Here is a 21,288-nt window from a genome sequence, read left to right as displayed (position 1 = left end):
TCCCATGTGTGGAAAAAATGACGACAGGCAACTGGTGGCTCACGGTGACCTTGTAATCTCAGACCTTGGAGTGGAAAAGTTCGTCTCTCTGAGATTCATTACAGCTTCTGAGAAATAACTATGTTAGAGTTCAGTTTCATCTCATGTTTTTGTCTGAACTGAACTAAATCTAAGTGGTGGGCACTGCGGGCAGCATGAGTGACATCCTCATGCAGGGTGACAAGGGTACTGGACTCCTTGTTGGACCTATAGGAAAGATCCTGTAGAAGAGAAGAAGGGCCTGGCGGTGGTGGCACACACCTGTAATCCCAGCACTCTGGGAGGCAGAGGCAGGCGGATTTCTGAGTTCGAGGCCAGCCTGGTCTACAGAGTGACAGCCAGGGCTATACAGAGAAATCCTGTCTCGAAAAAAAACAAAAAAACAAAAAAACAAAACAAAAAAACACAAAAAAAAAAGGAAGAGAAGAAGGACAAGTCAGGAACCAATCCATTCATTCATTCATTCATTCATTCACCTAGACTCTAGACAATATTTATTGTGTACTCTTATTTGAAGATATTTTAATTTCTAAGCACTTTATTGGATGGAATATGAAATGTTCTAGTGAATATAAATAGAATATTAAGTAGAGAATAATTTTTAATATTGATAAGCAAACTGAATAAATTCAAAAGAGAGGATTGGTGGACCAAAACTGAAAGAAAATATACAAAAGGAGAATCACTGAATAAGCTATTATGTCTTGTTGTACACATGAATAAAGCATTTAAAAATAATGGAAATGCAATTAATTCGTTAACTAAGGTTGAATGGTTAGTAAAACAGAATTGATTTGAACCAAGCCTGCTGTCATTCCTAAGTCTTCAGAAGTTTGGTTTTAACTATTGTATTTCAGAAAACAAGGTACTGATCTGGAGTAATGGTACATTCCTATAATCTTCCCCGAAAATAGACAGACAGACAGACAGACAGCTAGACAGGGAAAAATCACTACCCTGAAGTCTTTAATGTAAGTAAAAGTCCAAGGGTTTGCTTTAGTCTTAAAAAATAAACAATCTAATACAGTGGCATTATTCTAAAGGAAGAAGAAATATTAATGCCTAATTAGAGAACTTGTATATCATTTGTCAGGTATATTATTAATGAAATTATATAATTTCTAAAAAGGAAGATTAAATCTAAGTGGTGGGTGAAAGTCTAAAGGGTGTTTGCAATTGGATTAACATAAATGTCAGTGAACCCTACATGCTTGGTAGCTGCTATTTGTTTACCATTATTTTTGCTCACTGTTTTATTGTTTTACTGTTTGGGGACTTAGTAATGCCACTCCCCGGGGGTAAATGTCCACCCTTGAGGCAATAGGGTACCACAGAAACTAGCAGGCACTACTATTTCCCCTTAGAGTATGTGTGTGCAGGGAGAGTTTTCAGCTAGATAAGCATTTTATTAGTCTTTCACTGGTTCTAGCACATACTTGCTTATGTCTTGTATTCATTACTCTTATGCTTTTCATAAATACTGATTTCCTGTTGAATAATGTACAGCTATTTTGGTTGCAAAGAACCTTTTGCTTGTTATTTCTTTATTTATTGATTTATATCAATAAGGACTCATATTACTCAGTAGTATAACGACTCAAGTTTAATTCAGGGGGTTAATAATATGCTATTAATTTATCTATTGTTATGCTAAAAAAAATCCTGGATTTTTGGTTTTGGAAATTTCAGAGTGTCCTGAGTATTGAAGCCTCGCACACAGAAACCAAAACTCTTGCACAGCCTGTAGGGCTAAATACCCCTCAGAGCCCAGATCGGTTCTAGAGTCTACTCCTAGTCCAGGTCCCTGCTGCTCTTCAAAGAGCTTCTGCCTATTACAACAAATGAACTTACCGTGTTTTGAATTCTTCTTTAGCAACTCCTCTCTACTTGTGTTTTCTTTGTGGTTTGATTTAGCTGTTCAGGAGGTTTTCAGTATAATCTGAACACTGTGATAGCATATGTATTCTCTGGTTCACACTGTCTTCTGTCTCTCATTTTTTCTTTTCTTTCTTTCCTTTTTGTTTGTTTCTTTCTTTTTGTTTATCTGTATAAATAAAAGAAGGTTTTCAATTCTACTGCATCATAAAAGTCAATTTGGTTAGGGTTTCTTTGTGAATTAAATATTAAAAGACCAAACTTTTTCAAAGAAGGTTTCAAATGTCTATTTGCATAGAGTAGAAAAAGGCAGACCTTACATAACAAATACCACTTACCTCTAGGCTCCTTTGATAAAGCATCCTTATATTGTCAGAGGTTTGGACTTGGGTCCTTGAAATGTAACTATGTTAAAGCCACTGGGTCTGCAGAACATCTGAAGCAATACAGGCAGTGTGTGAGGACTGTAAGGATTACAATCCAGGCCAGGATTGAAATGATCCCTCTCTGCTTCTTGGGTTTAGTCAAATATTGTCTTAGAACAAATTCTTCTGTGAACATATTTGCCTCTATTTATAAAGCAGGAGAATAAGTAGTCACCCTAATCAAAGATCAATTAATTATGAGAAAAATGCAAGATATTTTAATATTTTTTTTAAATTATAACCTTATTGATTAATTTTAGTATTGCAGTTTCTTATAAGTTGTGTTGAGAATACTGAGATCCAAGACTTAACCCCTCTTTTGGTTCATATTTCAGTAAATCTAGTGACCAAAGAAGCGTATTCTATGGGCACCATATCTAGAAAGTTCTTTAAGGAAAATACAGCCTGATACTGACCCTTGCATAAGAGAAAGTGTGGTGCTGATTCTCAGCCCAAGCACCTGGTAGGAAGCGTGAGGCTCCCTGGCCTGTGGTCAGATGCTGTAATGTGTTAGTTACCAAAAGAAAGCCCTTCAGTGCAGTCCTTGGAAACTACTGGTCAGTTTTGCTTCTGTTGTTTAGCAAGTAGGTGAGTGTGTTATTCCGAATTTCTAATTCATGAACATTATGTAATGGAGAAAAACTGTTCAAAGACTTAGACCTGTGCAAATCACCCTGTTGTCGAAAGATCCAAGAACATGCATAAGTGGGGCGCCAGGCCACGTTTAGAGATGTACTCTTGCCATCTCAGATCCAAAATAGCCTTGCTGAAAGTTTCATGTTCCCTACAGCACATCTCGATCTATTAGACAGACTTGCTTAGCTGTTTCTGGTCTCCTCCACCATCCCTAGAGTACCAAATGTGGACAAGTGCTTAGCGAGAGTTTAAACACTCGGGTTCTGTTTACATATGGTTGCTTGATTAAATTTGATTTTAATAAAATAGCCTCCTTTGAATAATTGTAAGCATTTATTTTGGCATTAGTTAAGCCTTCTGAATGTCCCTGGACACAAGTCCCTTTGAAAACCAAACATGAGAAAAGAAGAACGTTATATTTCTTTTGGTTCTATTTTAGTTATTTTAGATTGTGGGAAATTTAAGTTACTATGGAGTTAATTTATTTGCATAATTTTGTTTTTTAAATAACTATTGTTCTGTGGCTTGAGACTGTCTCTGGTGTTTGTAGTCCATGGCGTGTGGAATGCTTGGCAGCCTTGGGGTGCATGCAGCAAAAGTTGTGGAAAAGGCAGTCAGACCAGAACAAGGCTTTGCAACAACCCGCCACCATCATTTGGTGGGGCCTACTGCAATGGAGCAGAAACCCAAATGCAAGTTTGCAGTGAGAGACACTGTCCAGGTGAGAGACAGGAAGGAATTAAACTAATTAACATTTTAACTAATAACACATTAAACTAATTAACATCTACCCCTCATGCAACAATGTCATTCACTCTAAGTCAGCCATATTTTGACCTGGTCTACTACGTGTGTGTGTGTGTGTATGTGTGTGTGTGTGTGTGTGTGTGTGTGTGTGTGTGTGTGTGTGAGAGAGAGAGAGAGAGAGAGAGAGAGAGAGAGAGAGAGAGAGAGAGGGAGGAGAGGGAGAGGGAAAGAGGGAGGGGGAGAGGGGGAAAGGGGGAGGGAGGGAGGGAAAAGAAGAGGGAGGGAGGGAGGGAGGGAGGTACAGAGAGAGAGAGAGAGAGAGAGAGAGAGAGAGAGAGAGAGAGAGAGAGAGAGAGAGAGAGAGAGAGAGAGAGAGAGACTGTAAAAGACAGAAGACATCAGATGCTCTGAATTTACAGGTGGTTGTGAGCCACCTAGCATAGATGCTGAGAACCAAACTCACGTCCTCCAGAAAAGCCCCGAGCTTAGCATCTGAGCCATGTCTACACCCAAACACTTTGATCATGTCTTTTATGTAGTAACCAAGCACATTTTCCCTTAATCCAGTGGATGGCAAGTGGGCATCTTGGAGCAGTTGGAGTGCCTGCACTGTATCCTGTGGAGGAGGTGCCAGGAAGAGAACAAGGGACTGCTCTGACCCAGTGCCACAGTATGGAGGCAACAAATGCGAAGGGACTGGTGTCCAGAGTGACTTTTGCAATAGTGACCCTTGTCCAAGTGAGTGTTGGAAACCGTGAGTTGATGCTTCTCCTTTAAAGCTTTGCTTTGGCCTCCAATCCTTAAAGTTGCTTGATCTTTGACCTTTAATTTAGAATGCCAAAGTGATGTCTGGTTTTAGTGTGTTCTGGATGTTACAGTCTCTGCCCCTCGAGAGTAGAGACTATCTCCCATATCACCTCTAGCTCATGGAATAATTTAAATATAATATCAGACCAGCTGGAGGGAATCCCATCATTATTAGCATATGTTCTCTGTCTCTGTTTAAAACATCACCTAAGTCACCTGGTGATTTGGAAAGTCACCCTTTTTTGGTTCATTTTTTTCTTTCTATTTATTTCTTGAAGGGTTCTCCTTGATTCGGGAACGAGTGTCATGGTTTCTTTCACAGCTCAGTTTTAGAGCTCTGTTTTATGTCAAATTATTTCACACTGTAGCCCACGGAAACTGGAGCCCTTGGAGTGGCTGGGGAACGTGCAGCCGGACGTGCAATGGAGGACAGATGAGGCGGTACCGCACGTGTGACAATCCACGTCCCTCCAATGGAGGAAGAGCCTGTGGAGGTGCAGATACCCAGATCCAGAGGTGCAACACTGACATGTGTCCTGGTGAGACTCTTAACTTCTGTCCCTGGGATGAGTGAACTTTTTCACTTAGTGATGTCTGCTGCCACCCTGCCACTTGCACATCAGGAGTGTCCTAGGCAAAGATTTTTAAAAATGATTCGTTAATATTGAACGTTCCATTCTTGTTCCCAGTGGACGGAAGTTGGGGAACGTGGCACAGCTGGAGCCATTGTTCTGTCTCTTGTGGAGGAGGTGAAAGGACTCGAAAGCGGCTATGTGACAATCCAGGGCCATCTAAAGGTGGCCGTTCCTGTCCAGGAGACGCCACCCAGGTCTCCAGATGCAACATGCAGGCGTGTCCAGGTAAGTAAGTGAGCTGTGCTCTGGCAAGTCCATGGCTAGCACACATTACGAAAAAGATATCATTGGAGCCAACAATAAATAAAACAACTCTGGAGTTGTCATTTTTTAAAAATGTGCTCCCTTCCCCCCTTAAGGGTGTTGACTGCTGGATTTTGGCTTTCTTTGTTCCTTTGGGGCTTCCTTGTGTCAGAAGACATATGCCTAAAGACTATAGGGAGGCCAACATTGACATTTCCATATTGTTGAAATGGGAAGACTATTGGACCTTATAAAGCTTTAAGTTTTCTTAAGAAATAAAAGGTCCCTGAAAATGATAAAGGCCCCTCACTTGACAGTGAGAATGATTTATGTTGAGTCTTTACATATAACTAGACAGACTGAAAGGCTGTCTACTCCTCGGCTGCTCAGTAAGCATGCTCTAGGCACAAAGGGTCATGGAGGGTTTTAAAATGCCTTCCTGGAGAAAGAGAACAGTTCTGGCTTCAGATACTGTGTTTCCTAGTCCAGATAGATGGACAGCTTGCTTCCCAGAGTTGGACAAGATCTTCAGGAACCCAACCAGGTAGCCAGATGCAGGAAACATCTGCTTCAGTGGTGGAACTCAAGCTCCTCAGTCAAAATAGAAGCCAGGCTTGTCAGTAATCATCCATAAAATTGAAAATAGCAACCCTGCCCACTAGGTCTCTCTCTCTCCCCTGCTTAGGAACAAGGAAAGAGGAACTTCTCAGATTTGTCCTTTAACCAGATTGTCTTGGTATGAATTTTACAACGCTGTCAAAACTCTAATATAATTATCAACTTTTTCACAAGTTAATGATTATTTGATAGATATGTATAGTAAAGAATGCTCTATCTATAGTTCAAAACTGCTGAGAATCCCCCACCTCCAAAGGAAGTACATACATACATACATATATGCATACATACATACATACATACATACAACAGAGAAACACACACACACACATTGATTTAGACCTGTAAATGATATTTTGTTGGTGAGATCTTTCTGTTTTACAGATGGAAGTGGTAGATAAAAGAACACAGGTTTGTATTATTAACAGTAATGACCAGTTCTACCATAGATGTGTTTAATTGTATTCCTCCTCTCTAAGTTCATAGCCCTGACCAGCATGCCCCCAGGCCTCTGCCATCACCCTTGCCCCCAGGTAACCTCAGTCCTCCAGTGTCTGCTTCCATGTTGCATTTCCCCATAACTGTACATTATTCTTCAGTGATGACAGAATAGGTTTTAAGTATGAAAACAGCCAGTGGATGAGGTGCCAAATATACTAACTAGCTTATTTCGCCTCTTCCTTGACATATACATATTTAAAAACAACATCTTATCCTCATTAAATATACACAATTGTAAGTTAGCAATTTAAGTGAAGAAATAAGTCCTGACTCCAAAACATGTTTTAAAGCCAAGAAGATAGTGTGATTCAGTCCCCTCTCTCTCTCTAGACCTAGAATGATGGTAAAGCTACATTATTTCTCTGAACTTTGTCTGTCCAGTTTGAAAACTGTATCTATTAGAAGCTACCACTTAGTACTGTTGGTAGGATCAAAAGAGTGAATGCATATGAAGTGTTTACTGCCATGCACAACCTTGTCTGTAAACTTGCTGTAGTCATGGTCACCACCATCAACAAATGCATGCTTTATTTGGGTCGAGAGAATGGACATACTGTATTCTTTGGCTTATGAAATAGTACTAAGATGAGTACAGATTGGAAGGATGCTAGATTTATGGGGATGATGGGTGTTATGTAAAAGTGGAATGTTTTAAAAGCCTATTAATTTCACTTTCAAACTTGGATGCCATAGGACTCTTTTGATGTCTGCAAAAAGATTTGTAGCATCTCTGCGTATTGGCTTTCCTCTCCCTCATGTAATGTTGATGGAATTGCTCCCTTATCCAGGATTCTTTTTCTTCCCCCAATAGGTGGACCCCAGCGAGCCAGAGGAAGTGTTATTGGGAATATTAATGATATTGAGTTTGGAATCGCTTTCCTTAATGCCACAATAACAGATAGCCCTAACTCTGATACAAGAATAATACAGGCCAAGATTACCAATGTGCCTCGCAGTCTTGGTGAGTCACTCTAGTTATAGAAGTTTTTAATAAACTTATTTATTACGTTTAATTATTGAGTTATTTGTTATTTGTGTGTGTGCATTCGTGTGTGTCCCATGGCATGTACTTGGAGGTCAGAGGATACCTTATGGGAGTCAGTTCTCTCCTCCCATAATGTGGGTCCCAGAAATTTAACTTGGGTAATCAACTTGGTAGTAAGTACCTCAATCCACTGAGCCAACTTGCCAGCCTTCATAAATGCCTTTCTAAAGATATAATTTATTCTTTATCATTAGTTTCACCTAACAATTCTAAGAGATGAAACCTTCCACCACTGGTAATATGACATAATACATCCAATGCAATGCATTGTTCATCCTTGTCCCAAAGAGAAACTGTTGGGGAGAGCATCAAAGTGCGTCAGTGCATGAATGACAATGTTATAGTGAAACCTAGTGTTTTGTATAGCTAGTATATACTAGTAAAAAAAGATACATGGAGATGTATTGATTTTGTAATTAGCCAATTAGCGCTCACTTTTGTGAATAATATACTGTGACAATAACTGTAAATATTTTGCTCTGCCACCCTGTTTCTCTTTCTTCTTTAGGTCCAGCAATGAGAAAGATCATTTCTATCCTAAATCCCATTTACTGGACCACAGCAAAGGAAATAGGAGAAGCAGTCAATGGCTTTACTCTCACTAACGCAGTCTTCAAAAGAGAGACGCAAGTGGAATTTGCAACTGGTTAGTGTCAGGTGAATGTAATATTCTACTAGATAGTTACATACATATCAACAGAAAAGTCAGTCAGACAGACAGACAGACATATAGATAGAAAGATTGCTATAAATCTTGGTGACTAAGAGAACTATAGTGTATGCTCTCACAGAAAGTTATTACAGTTTTTGGTGTACTCTTACACACACAATGGAAAAACAGTTTTATATTTTCCTGTCAGTGAATGCTAGCACAAGGTCTGCAAGAAAACCATGTGTCCTCAAGCAGAATAGTAATTTTTATGCCCCAAAGACTCCTTTCTCTTCTTTTCTGTGCCTTTTTTTTCTTTAAACCTTAGAGGGGATTTAATGACTAAGGGAGGAAGATAAGTCATTCTCGTTATTAACTAACAAAGCCAAGCACGCTAACACTTTCTACTCTGCTTCTGCCCTAATCATCAGGCATTACCTCTTGGGGCCCTTCTAGTGTCCACAAAAGGGCTTAGAAAGCTCCATCGCAGCCTCCGTGGAATGAGATGGTCTTGGTGGGATTGACCTTTGATAAAGAATGATGATGGAGGCTATCTCCTTAACCAGTGTTTACTCAGCACAGAGAGCAAGTGGGCCCCTTGCTGTCCATCCACATACGAAGATGCCCTTCCAATATGGCTGAAGCTCTGGTAGAAACACAATCCCATACCCAAGTCTGTGGGTATTGCAGGTCCCTGGTGAACTTGCCTGGACCATCTCACAAGCAGTAATTTTCTAAAATAATTATTCCTTGTGAGTCTAAAATATGGAGTCTTCCGCATAATCAAATGTTACACTTTGGCCACAGAGAAAAAAAAAAGACTTTTGGAAGACAATCAAATAAGCCGCCTTTTCTTAACTGGGAATCTTTGTGCCTAGTTCTCTGACATATTTATTCGCATTTGAAATAATATTATGGTATTAGATCACTCTGCTCTATGCTTCCACAGACCATACGCATAAAAGTAATAATAACTGTTATTGTCATTGCTGAGGAAATGAATGCAATGTCATTCCCAGGAGAAGTCTTGCGGATGACACACGTGGCTCGGGGCTTAGATTCTGATGGTGCCTTGCTGCTTGATGTCATCGTGAGTGGCCGCGTCCTGCAGCTCCACTCACCTGCGGAAGTCAGTGTGAAGGTAACGTGCTACAAGAGCGGCATGGTCAGTCACGTGACAATGAGGAGGCGGAACAAACTCCCTGTAGACAGAGCACAGAGATCTTAGGTTCTTACTGTTTGCTCCTGAGATAAATTACTACTCCCACTAGGTCATAAATAACCATCTGGTCTTGACTTAAAAATCTCCAGGGCTCAGCTTTTAAAGTTCTCTGAGTAGTTTTATTACCTGGTGTATTAGAGCCAGGACTGCTGCTGTGCTGATTTAAGCCACTTGTTAAATTTTCCTCTTAAAAAAAAAACGGAATAGTGAATCCTACAATAAGTGTTTGTGTAGCATCCATGAAGAGGGGGGGAGGAAGGAAATGGAAGGGGGGTGATGTAATTATATTTTCACTTCAAAATTATATTTTTTAACTTGAATGAAATGAAAGCAATACTTTGAGAGCTTGGGGTGATGAAAACAACTCCTACAGCTTTCTTAACTTGTGGCCCACAACTTCACTATCTCGTTACATTACAGATTGTGACAGAAAATGGCAAACCTGATTCCAATGATGAGAATCGACCTAAGAGTTATGTCTAAAACACCATTGTGTAATTACAGTCTTATCCAGAACTCCACTGTTAATCTCTAAGGTTTTCTCTCCAACCCCTAGCATACCTCATATGCTATACAGTGTGAAAAACACCAGGTGCAATGGTGACCCTCAAATCCTGTCCCTTAGGATTACACAGAGGATTACATTCAAACAGGACCTGGGCAGCTCTATGCCTACTCAACCCGGCTGTTCACCATTGATGGCATCAGTGTCCCCTATACGTGGAACCACACCATTTTCTATGATCAGGCCTGGGGGAAAATGCCTTTCTTAGTAGAGACACTTCATGCGTCATCTGTGGAGTCTGACTACAACCAACTAGAGGAGACACTGGGTTTTAAAATCCACGCTTCAATTTCCAAAGGTAACATTATTAAGAGAAACTTTGAAGATCTGTGCTGTCGTCTTGTTCTTCTTAAAAAGATAAGATAGGTGCCTTGAAGCCATTCAGATTAGGAGTATGAAGACCCAGACCTAACACGCTGGAATCGGGTTTTTCCTGTGTGCTACATTCTTTGTTGTTGTTGTAGGTAAGCCCTTGTAACGCTTGTTCAGTTACATTTAGTTTACTACAATGCCTCTTCAGCAACCTAAGCAACCCAGCAAGATTCTACCCCACCTTCTTGAGGAGGATTAAATGTTATCCACCTGAATGAGTTTTCTTTAGGTAATAAAGTCCATTTTTAAATACACTGTTTAATTGATGAATTTTCAAAATTCTTGAAATATTTCAAAATTCAAAATTACTGATGTCAAGTACATCCCAGCTTAAACTAATCATAAATTTCTAGATTTTTCAAGGCAGCTTTCTTTTAAACACTTTATCCTCTTTATTGAATATATCGGAATATATCGATGTTTCAGTTGGGAAGGCCCAACTTGCATGGATTAAGCAGAACTAGAACACAGAGAAAATGGGAAAACAAACGAATTCAAATGGCAACGCCTTAACTTAGGACTTAGTAATATGGCCATAAAGTTTATCATCCAAACCAAGACTCCTATGAGAAAAGGGTCAGTCTTGCAATGAAACTTTTCCAGGAAAAATGAGAACATCTAGTCGCCCTGAGAGTAAAGGTGGCTATCAGACATTATGGAGCAATAGTTATAATACTATTATTTGTCATTTGTTGAAATCATCATATAATGCATGGCTTCTGAACTGCTCTCCATTGTCTAATATCGCACATCTCAATCCAGGCAGTGCCTTGTGATATGTATTTGCTTGAAGTGTCTCGTCCCCAGATTTCCTTCTTGACCTTCAAGACCACTGTCTCAGTCAATTCCGTATTCTGTGGAGTTTGGAAGTTGAGTTTTTTTTTTTTTTAAAGTTGATTTTTTTTTAACTCAATTGTGTAGTTCTCTTTTTATGAAAAGATATATAAAGATATATTTGCCCAGGTAGATGTTGATTCTGTTTTACTTTTCTTTTGAGTTAAGCTCAGCTCCTCTCCAAGGCATGATGGGAGTAGCAGACTTCAAACATGGCTCATGCCTTGTTGATTCCACTCAGCAGTCCCCACAATGTGTACACAACTTCCCTCAGTTCTTACTTTGCAGCACCAGTACTCCAACAGGTCGGTTGCAAAGCCCTTGATCACAAGCTTTGTAAAGGGGTAAATCCTGTTGTAGAGTCAAACAGTTGGGCGTGCTTGAGGAACTGAAATGATTGCTGAGATGGGCATGTGTTCGACTTGTTAACATGTAACATGTTAAGTGCTACGTTAAGTGCTAAGCTTAAAGCTCTGTGGACATCCTTGTTAAATCTCTGAGACTGTTGCTGAACAGTCTGCATCCAAGAATATAAGTAAACACATTTAAATTTTGTTGCAGTCCTTGCAGGTATGTTTCTATGATATGTGAGTTACATTTGAAAGATGTGCCCTGTGAATTTCAAGTTACATGCCTGCAGTTTCTCAGTAACCACCAGGGGGCAAGCTTGCATTCTTGGTTGATCAACAAATTTTCTTTTTTTCTTTTTAAACCTACCTACTTACTTATTTATTTATTTTAAACTCCAGATTTTATTCTTCTCCCAGTCCAACTGTTCCACATCCCATACCTCTTCCCCACTCCCCTGTCTCCTTGAGGATGTATGTCCCCACCCCTCAACCCCTAACAACCACCTCCCCAGACCTCTAAACTCCCTGGGGCCTCCAGTCTCTTGAGGGTTAGGTGCATCTTCTCTAACTAAACCCAGACCCCAGCAGTCCTCTGCTGTATATGTGCTAGGGCCTCATATCAGCTGGTGTACGCTGCCTTGTTGGTAGATCTCAGGGATCCAGATTAATTGAGACTGCTGGTCCTACAGGGTCGCCCTCCTCCTCAGCCTCTTTCTGTCTTTCCCTAATTAAACCACAGGAGTAAATAGCTTCTGTCCATTGGTTGGATGCAAGTATCTGCATCTGACTCTGTCAGCTGCTTGTTGGGTCTTCCAGTCACAATACATCCCTTTTTGTGAGCACTCCACAGCCTCAGTAATAGTTTCAGGCCTTGGGGCCTCCCCTTGAGCTGGATAATACTTTGGGCCTAGTGCCAAACCTTCTTTTCCTCAGGCTCCTCTCCATTTCCATTCCTGTAATTCTTTCAGACAGGAGCAATTATGGGTCAGAGTTTTGACTGTGGAATAGCAACCCCATCCCTCCTCACTTAATTCCCTGACTTTCTGCTGGAGGTGGCTCTACACGTTCCCTCTCCCTAATAGAGGGCATTTCATCTAAGGTCCCTCCCTTTGAATCCTGAGAGACTCTCACCTCCCAGGTCTCTGGTACATTCTGGAGTATACCCCTACCTCCTACCTCCCAAGGTTGCCTGTTTCCACTCTTTCTGCTGGCCCTTGGGGCTTCAGTCCTTTTCCCCCCACCCGATACCAGATCATGTTCCCCTCTCCCCAGCCTCATCCCTTTTCCCTCCCAGGACCCTCCATCCCTCCCCCTTGTGGTTGATTTCTTCTCCCTCACAAGTAGGAACGAGGCATCCTAACTTGGGCACTTCAGCTTGTTGACCTTTTTTGTTTTTATGAGCTCTATCTTGGGTATTTGTCACATGTTTTTTGTTTTGTTTTGTTTTGTTTTGTTGGGTTTTTGTTGTTGTTGTTGTTGTTTTAGCTAATATGCACTTACTAGTGAGTACATACCATGCACATCCTTTTGGATCTGAGTTTTACCTCACTCAGGATGATATTTTCTACTTCCATTCATTTGCCTGCAAAACTCAGGATGTCCTCATTCTTAATAGCCAGTATTCAAGCTGGAAGCAACCCAGATGTCCCACGACAGAAGAATGGATCCAGAAAATGTGGTTCATTTGTACATTTGGTATACTGCTCAACAATTTTCTTTTTGTTTTTTTTTTTTTTTATAGTATAGAATAGAATTTATTCAGGGGATGGGGAGGGGAGTTAAGAGGGCAGTAGAGTCAGAGAAAGGCCAAGAGAGAGAGAGAGAGAGAGAGAGTAGAGAAGTACAGGCTGGCCATTAGCACATGGAGAAAGGGGAAGGGAATGGGAAAGGGATGGGGGAAGTGTGAGGGAACAGGGAGCAAGAAGGGAAGAGCCCAAGAGAGCAAGAGAAACAGAGAGAGAGGAGGGGCCGAGCACCCCCTTTTATAGTGGGTCAGACCTACCTGGATGGTGCCAGGTAACTGTGGGGTGGAGCTTAGACAGAATGCTAACATTCCCCTGTTTTGGTTTAATTTTTTTATAAAAAAAGAAAGAAAAATTAGAAAGAGGTGATTCTAAGTGAAAATAATTCATAATGAAATATCTTTTCTTAATGTAAGAATTTTTGAAAAAAGAAAACTAACCCCATTCCTAAACTTACCTGTAAAATTCTACTGTGCTTTTTCAGTGGATTGCTTTAAATAATCCTTTGTTACATTCTGAATAAAATTAAGGACAATAAGACACAAATTCACATGATAGTTGTATTCCTAGAAAAAATGGGTTTCATATTTAAATCATGTGAAAATGTTTGCTATGTGGTACACACATTCAAAGCTTTTATACTCGCAGCCTCCTTTGTACATCACAATCTCTCAGAGGAAGGAGCAAATGGTCAGGCCTTTCCTACACATCACAGAATTGTTGAAATCTGTCTCCAGGCCTTCCCCCATTCACTGGGCTCTTTTTATAAAATGTTCCACTAGGAACTCCCTGTTCCAGCCTGGGTCAGCCTCAGCTAGACTTCCATGTGTCCTCACCCTCTAAGGTGCTGACATTACAGGCATGAGCCACCACGCCGAGCTCCATGCACTGAGCTATAATTGTCCTCTTTACATGGCGGCTGCAAGAACGCTCCGCCTGCTAAATTCCCCAAGGACTGTCTAATGAAAAATACCTTTCCTGATTAAATCCAAAAAATGCAAAGCTTCTATATGATAATTAATTCTGTTTCTATGACATGATTTTTTGCAAGTTTATTCCCAACATGGTGCGCAACACACATGCTAGTTAAGTTTAAAGAACATAGGAATTTATGAATAACTGTACATAAGTTTAATAACCAGTTCAGCAGATGAAAATCCATGAGGCTCTCCTCTGAGGCCTGCCCGCAGCAGCTTAGCGCTTAAGCATCTTATAAGATGTTACTCTCAGACTCCTCATCTGAAAACTAGGTGTCATGACAGCAGTAAGGATGTCATGTGGTTTGAACAAAACCACATGATGGTGACCTTTAAGCCATCATACTACATGCCAAGGATGCTTTTGCTCCACCCACCTCATTCCCACTCCTTTCCCGATGACTGGAATGCTCTTGGGAAAGAGTCTTTCAATGACCATTTTTCTGACATCTACTTTAAATTTGCTCCAGCTCAACCTGCCTGCCGCCCTTGGTTCAATTGCTCAGAACAGTAAAACAGTCACACAGAGAATTTTGGCCAAGATTCTCAACATCACAGATGGAGAAGACCCAGAAATAAATGGGGACTTCTACCTCAAATGCTGATTTTTCCACCGAAGCAAAGGACTTGAGTTGATTGCACACAACATCCTTCCTCCTTCAGTGAGAATCTAACCATGCCTGGAACAACGGGATGCAGTTGTAGCTGTGCCCAACACACAGTTTATCTTGGGTTCTCTTTACCTATTACAGAGGAGATTATTTTGCTTTCATTTTATTGCTGTGTGGAACTTAAAGAGAAAATGTTTCCAGTGTCCGCTTGCCCAGTCTCTGGAGTAGTTCATTCACCTCTTGGTTGAAAAACATAAAGTTCCTCTTTCTTGCTTGTTTCTAATACTATACTTTTCTTTTATTAAAATATTTATTTATTTTATGTATATGAGTATACTATTGCTCTATTCAGACACACCAGAATAGGGCATCAGATCTGATTACAGATGGTTGTGAGCTACCATGTGATTGCTGGGGAGTGAACTCGGGACCTCTGGAAGAGCAGTCAGTGCTCTTAACTGCTGCCATCTCTCCAGCCCCAATACTGTATTTTTCATTATTTCTTCTTTGATGCATCTTTTCCAGGGAAGGCTGTACTGGAATGAAACGTGCCAAGGTTCTAACATTGGTCAGATAATTGTGCTTTTCTCTCTTCCATAGGAGATCGCAGTAACCAGTGCCCCTCTGGGTTCATCTTAGACTCACTTGGACCCTTTTGTGCTGGTAAGGATAGGAAAGAATAAAATATTTTCATTTCATAAATGGTGTCAGCTATGGTTATCTTTCCTTTGTATTTATTTATTTATTGTGCATGGGGATATGACACGGCTCATGCCAAAGCCAAAGGAAAGCTTGCAATTGTCCCCCCTCTACCGTTTGATCTCAGGGATCAAACTGCTCATCAAGAAAGCACCTTTACTTGCTGAGCCATCTCTCCAGCTCAGGTAATAATTATCTCTTAATAGACGTGGGCTGCCATGGACTGAGGCATTTAACATCACAGGTGCCTACAAATGTTCCAACTGATAGCTAAGCAATAACCTGCAGAAGATTGCCTAGTATCGAGTGGCAGACTGCATTAGAGGTTAAGTGGGATGACAAAGCCTTCAGTTTGGACACAGTCTAGTGTGTCAGAGGCTGTGACCAAGTACAGAATAGAGTGAACAGAGACATTAACCCAGTGGTTCAATAGGTGTGAACTCTCAGAGAGCCAACACAAGATGGCCTCGCCAGAGAATTGCTCTGTCACGGGACAGAACAGGATAGCTGACCCATAAGTCACCGTGAATCCGGCTTTGTCCCAGCAGGCACCCTTGCAAAAGGCTCCCTTGCAGGAAACCACAGCTTAGTAAATGACATACACAGTGCCGACATGGCCTGTTGGCTCTTCCACTGACCTATGTAATGTGGTGGGCTGTGAGAGGCGGTGTTTAGACTGTATTCACGTCTCAGCTCTGGCAGTAATGGCCTTGGTGACTGGGAGCATTCCCCTTATCTCTGTTCTCCAGATTTGTCATGCAAAAGGAAGATAGTTTCTCAAAAATTCTGTCTCTGTAGAGTGAGTTGCAACTGCTACCATTTCTGTTTTAGAATAAAGTCTAAACATGTACTCACTAGCAACAATAAGTCTGAGGCCTCAAGTTAATTTCTTCATAGTAATTCCATTCTGTGCCACTTAGCGTGTTCTCTTGTTATATTTGATCCAATTCCTCGGCATCTAGAAAGACTTATTTTCGTGGACTTTAACAGCTCCTAGGAAACAGGAGTTGTGCACACTGATGAGCCTTTTTGTTTCTTCTCTCAGATGAAGATGAATGCACGTCTGGGAACCCCTGCTCCCATACCTGCCACAATGCCATAGGAGCCTATTACTGCTCGTGCCCCAAAGGTCTCACCATAGCTGCAGACGGAAGAACCTGTCAAGGTAGTATCAAAACTATATCCAATGACCAGGACAACCTTACCTCGGAAAAACATGGTAGGGCAGCATCCTCTTCCCACAGCTTTGCAACAAACAGGGAAGTCCTCATTAGATGGATAAAGTAAGAAAGAGAGCCCTGGCCAGCCATTGCCTTTAAAGGGGCACTCCAAAATTAGGGATGCCTGGGATGGCTCACTGAGCATCTGAGAAACAACTGGCTTGTTAAAAATTTCCTAATTGATATGTTCTCTAATCCAATGATTGGGTTGTAAAGATTATCTAATTGGTATGTTCTCTAATCCAGTGATTGGGTTATAAATTCATCACACCATGCTGCTGCAAATTTGTTACCTCTCTAACTCATTAAAAGCACTCAGCCAAACAATTCAGTCTTTCTTATTCCTTGATAATTTCAGATATCAAATCATTTTAACCCATGCTTCACGGCAAGTTCTCCAGTTAGTTTTCAACTCAACCTCATGGCTCCTTCTGTTGTAGACATTGATGAGTGTGCTTTGGGTGGACACACCTGTCATGCTGGTCAGGACTGCGACAACACCATTGGATCCTATCGCTGTGTGGTCCATTGTGGAACAGGCTTCCGAAGAACCTCTGATGGGCTGAGCTGCCAAGGTATAATGTGTGTGTGCGTGTGTGTGTGTGTGTGTGTGTGTGTGTGTGTGTGTGTGTGTATGTGCTATGAACATATATATGTGTACATGTGCTCACATGTGCGTGGGTGTACTGGTGTCTGTGCACGTGTGTACACATGAATATGGAGCCCAGTGGTTCACCTTGGGTGTCTTTCACAATTGGCACTTTTTTTTAACTGAGGCAAAGTTCCTCAATGAACTTGGGCTTACTAAATCACTTGGTATATCTAGCTGGCCAGCCCTGGGGATCCTCTGTCCCTATGTTCCCTGCCTAGACTTACATGTGACCTGTCACACAAACCCACAGCACATTCGCCCAGCTTTTATGTGAGTACTGAAGATCCAAACTCCAGTTCTCATGCTTCTAACCCCAATAGTTAGACCTTCTGAATCTTTTAATGGGACAAGTGCCCTATAAAAGGGAAAGAAATTGGGACCTATAAAGATAATGGGACGCCACTCTTTCAGAAGAACTTAAATATGGATAGTCACAGTTTACATGCTTTTTCATTTATTTATTTATTCACATACATCCTGATCACAGCCCCCCTATTGCCAGTCCCTTCCTTGTGTACCCCCTCCTCTTCTCCCCTCCCCTTAATCTCTGAGAAGGGGAGGTCCTCCCTGGGTATCAACCCACCCTGTGACCTCAAGTCACTGCAGAACTATGCACATCCTCTCCCACTGACAAGACAGTTAAGTTGGAGGAACAGGATCCACAGGTAGGCAATAGAGTTAGGGTAAGCCCATGCTCCAGTTGTTGAGGGAATTACATGAAGACCAAACTACACATCTGCTACATAGTGCAGAGTGGATGGCTAAGTCCAGCCCATATATATACTCTTTGGTTGGTGGTTCAGTCTCCAGAAGCCCGGATGGGTCCTGGTTAGTTAACTCTGTTGGTCTTTCTGTGGAATCCCTGTCCCCTCCAAGTTCCTCAGTCCTTCCTCAGCTCTTCCACAAGACTATAATATTTGTAGCACAGTAAGTTTAAATACCTTTTGCTTATTAGCATTTGGGAGAGCAGATCATAAAACACAGTTTAATAGTATTCATTCCTCAACATACCATTACAAAAGATTCAGTGAAGACTATGATGCTCGTTATGTTAATGGGTGTTTTGTTTTTAAATCAGTGTGAAGTTTAAAGGGAAACTTAGCCAAAAGACTAAAGAGATAGTTCTGCCATTAAGAGAATCTACTGTTCTCTCAGAGGATCTGAGTTTGGATCCCAGCAACAATGTAGGGTAGCTCACAACCTCCTGAAACTCTAGCTACAGGGGGATCTGATGTTTTTGGCCTCCATGAGTACTTACATGATTGTACTCACATGCAGACATATACTCATAAGCATAAGTACAAATTGAAGGTTTTAATTAGCATAAAGTAGAGTTTCTCATGTTTCCTGAATCCTACTCTTATCTCCATCCCCTCAACTGTAAGCATCCTGCCGCACTGTGCTGCATCTGTTCCATTTGGTGATTTTATTTTGATGACATAAGACACCACCACTCAAAGTCTGTACTTATGGGCTCACTCTCAGTGTTGCATACTCCGTGAGTTTGCACAAGTTTATATCGGTAAAGGAGTTTCACAATCCTCAAAACCCTCTGATCTCCGTGTGTTCATCTCTGCCTCTCCATGATGATTACTCTATACCATAAGCCATTGTGCAAAAATGAGAAAAAATGAACTATAAAAAATAACATATAACTTATATAAAATAATGTGAATAGAAAACAAAGAATAATCAAAGAAAAAGAAAGTAGAGGCATGTGTGTGCAGAAGGGATTCTTGTTTTTTCCATTACAATTCTTTATATATATATATAAAGAATTATATATTGTATATTACAATTCTTTATATATATAACGAATTATATATAATTTTCTATATTCTTTGTTTACAATCCAAAAGCTTTCCCCTTTCTCAGTCCCCCCCTATTTGTCTCATAGGTCCTCTTCTCTCCATCCATTCTCCTCTCTTTCCCCCTCCCTTTTCTCTGTCCTGGTACTCCCCTACAATGCTGGATCAAGCCTTTCCAGGATCAGGGCCCTCTTCTTCCTTCTTCATGGGAATCATTTGATATGCTAATTGTATCTTCAGGATTCAGAGTTTCAGGGCTAATTAATATCCACTTATCAATGATCGCATTCCATGTGTATTCTTTTGTGATTGCGTTACCTCGCTTAGGATGATATTTTCACAGAAGGGATTCTTAATGGCATTTGCCTTTGCTGTAAAGCAATGTGAAAAGAGATGGGGAGTTATGCAACAGAAGAAAAGGGTGGACGTGCAGTAAGAAACGTATCTTAACGTTCTTTTTCGTGCATGTGCATATATAATATTTAACACATTGTACCTCTTAGGAGCTACATTAGAAAATCTCAGAAAGAAAGAGGTCCAAAATAAGAAGTAATGACTCAACTTTTAGACTCAAGAGCCTAAATATGGCAGTTTCTCTTTTGAAGGGTTTGGATTGAACAACAGAGAAGAGGCAGGGCCTTGAGGTACACATGGCCCAGGAGAGGGATTGTGTTACGGTAGAAGAGGCCTGACTGTACCTGACTGTACCTAGGGGAAAAGAGAAAGATGAGACTTAGAAACTCCACAAGAGGACAGTCGGTCCTCGTGATGATGAGAGAAGAGAAGGCAGGCTTCAGAGGGACAAAGAACAGGAAGGCTTTCCTTATGAAGAGGGCCTCTCTCTCTCTCTCTCTCTCTCTCTCTCTCTCTCTCTCTCTCTCTCTCTCTCTCTCTCCTCCCTCCCTCCCTCCCCCCGCCCCCGGGACTGAGAAGGGTAAGGGGGGTACAAAGTGCCAGCTAGTGCAGAGACTACATTCCCCTCCTCTGTCCACCGTGAGCCCGGTAATGTTGGGACAAGTTTGACAGTGACTGCAAACAAGGACAGGGACGCTGAAGTCAGGCACATGATCACCTCGGTCAGGAGAGCAGCAACACGGATGGGGACTCAGGGACATGGGCGGGGACATGGGGACATGGACAAGGACATGGGGCCACAGGAAGAAGACCTTTAGCCTTGTGTTCCTTTGTTTTGTTTCCACTTTCTTCATTTCAGCCTCTCAACAAAATTCCAAAGCTTAAAATTCCTAGAAACAGAGATGGGGACCACATGGTAAAATACTTAAAGCAGGCCAGAACTGGACCAACAGAGTTCTGACCCATAAACAAACCTCTATGTGTAGAAAGACTGGAGAAAGAAGCCCTTTCCAGCAACAAATATTAATTGTGTAGCAGAGGCTAGAAGACCAAAGATGTGAAGTTAGTTTGAGACTTAAACATGAGCGTCATCAAGATCAGTGTATGATTAAACATTTGGAGTGAACTAGCTCGTGTTTTCTAACAACATATACTGAAAGTTTGGGTTCATTTCACAGATATTAACGAATGTCAGGAGTCCAGCCCCTGTCACCAGCGGTGTTTCAATGCCATAGGAAGTTTCCACTGTGGATGTGAAGCTGGCTATCAACTCAAAGGCAGAAAATGCATTGGTAAGATGATTGCTCTGAATTCACAGTGATGATGTCACTGTGACTGTGTAGTGTGTGCGTGTGTGTGTGTGTGTGTGTGTGTGCGTGCGCGTACGTGTGCATGTGAGTGTGCATGTGCGTGTGTGTGTGTGTGTACGTGTACGCGTGTGTGTGTGCGTGTATTGTGTGTGTACGTGTGCACGTGTGTGTGTACGTACGTGTACACGTGTGTGTGTGTGTGTGTGTGTGTGTGTGTGTGTGTGTGTGTGTGTTTACATGTGCAGAGTCCAGAGGAGGACATCAGATGACCAGCCTGGTCTATCACTATCTTATTCCTTTGAGATAGACTCCCTCACTGAACCTGGAGTTCACTATTTTTCAGCTAGACAAG

At 41.4% G+C, this 21,288-nt stretch overlaps 1 protein-coding gene across 1 annotated transcript in view; it reads left to right on the top strand.

The window, feature by feature from the left end:
• Hmcn1 (hemicentin 1) overlaps positions 1-21,288 on the top strand; it is a 435,972-nt gene that overhangs the window by 394,525 nt on the left and 20,159 nt on the right. Inside the window, exons 90-101 of the mRNA XM_052199882.1 lie at positions 3,526-3,696; positions 4,290-4,460; positions 4,898-5,068; positions 5,219-5,389; positions 7,338-7,487; positions 8,080-8,217; positions 9,240-9,361; positions 10,068-10,305; positions 15,494-15,556; positions 16,638-16,757; positions 17,253-17,387; positions 20,805-20,918. Of these exons, the coding sequence (XP_052055842.1) occupies positions 3,526-3,696; positions 4,290-4,460; positions 4,898-5,068; positions 5,219-5,389; positions 7,338-7,487; positions 8,080-8,217; positions 9,240-9,361; positions 10,068-10,305; positions 15,494-15,556; positions 16,638-16,757; positions 17,253-17,387; positions 20,805-20,918 (1,764 nt within the window). The remainder of the gene's footprint in view (positions 1-3,525; positions 3,697-4,289; positions 4,461-4,897; positions 5,069-5,218; positions 5,390-7,337; positions 7,488-8,079; positions 8,218-9,239; positions 9,362-10,067; positions 10,306-15,493; positions 15,557-16,637; positions 16,758-17,252; positions 17,388-20,804; positions 20,919-21,288) is intronic.

The sequence above is a fragment of the Apodemus sylvaticus genome, chromosome 12 (assembly GCF_947179515.1).
Source record: "Apodemus sylvaticus chromosome 12, mApoSyl1.1, whole genome shotgun sequence".
Lineage (NCBI taxonomy): Eukaryota > Metazoa > Chordata > Mammalia > Rodentia > Muridae > Apodemus > Apodemus sylvaticus.
Note: the sequence above shows the minus strand (reverse complement) of the source record. Positions and strands in the feature narration are given on the sequence as shown.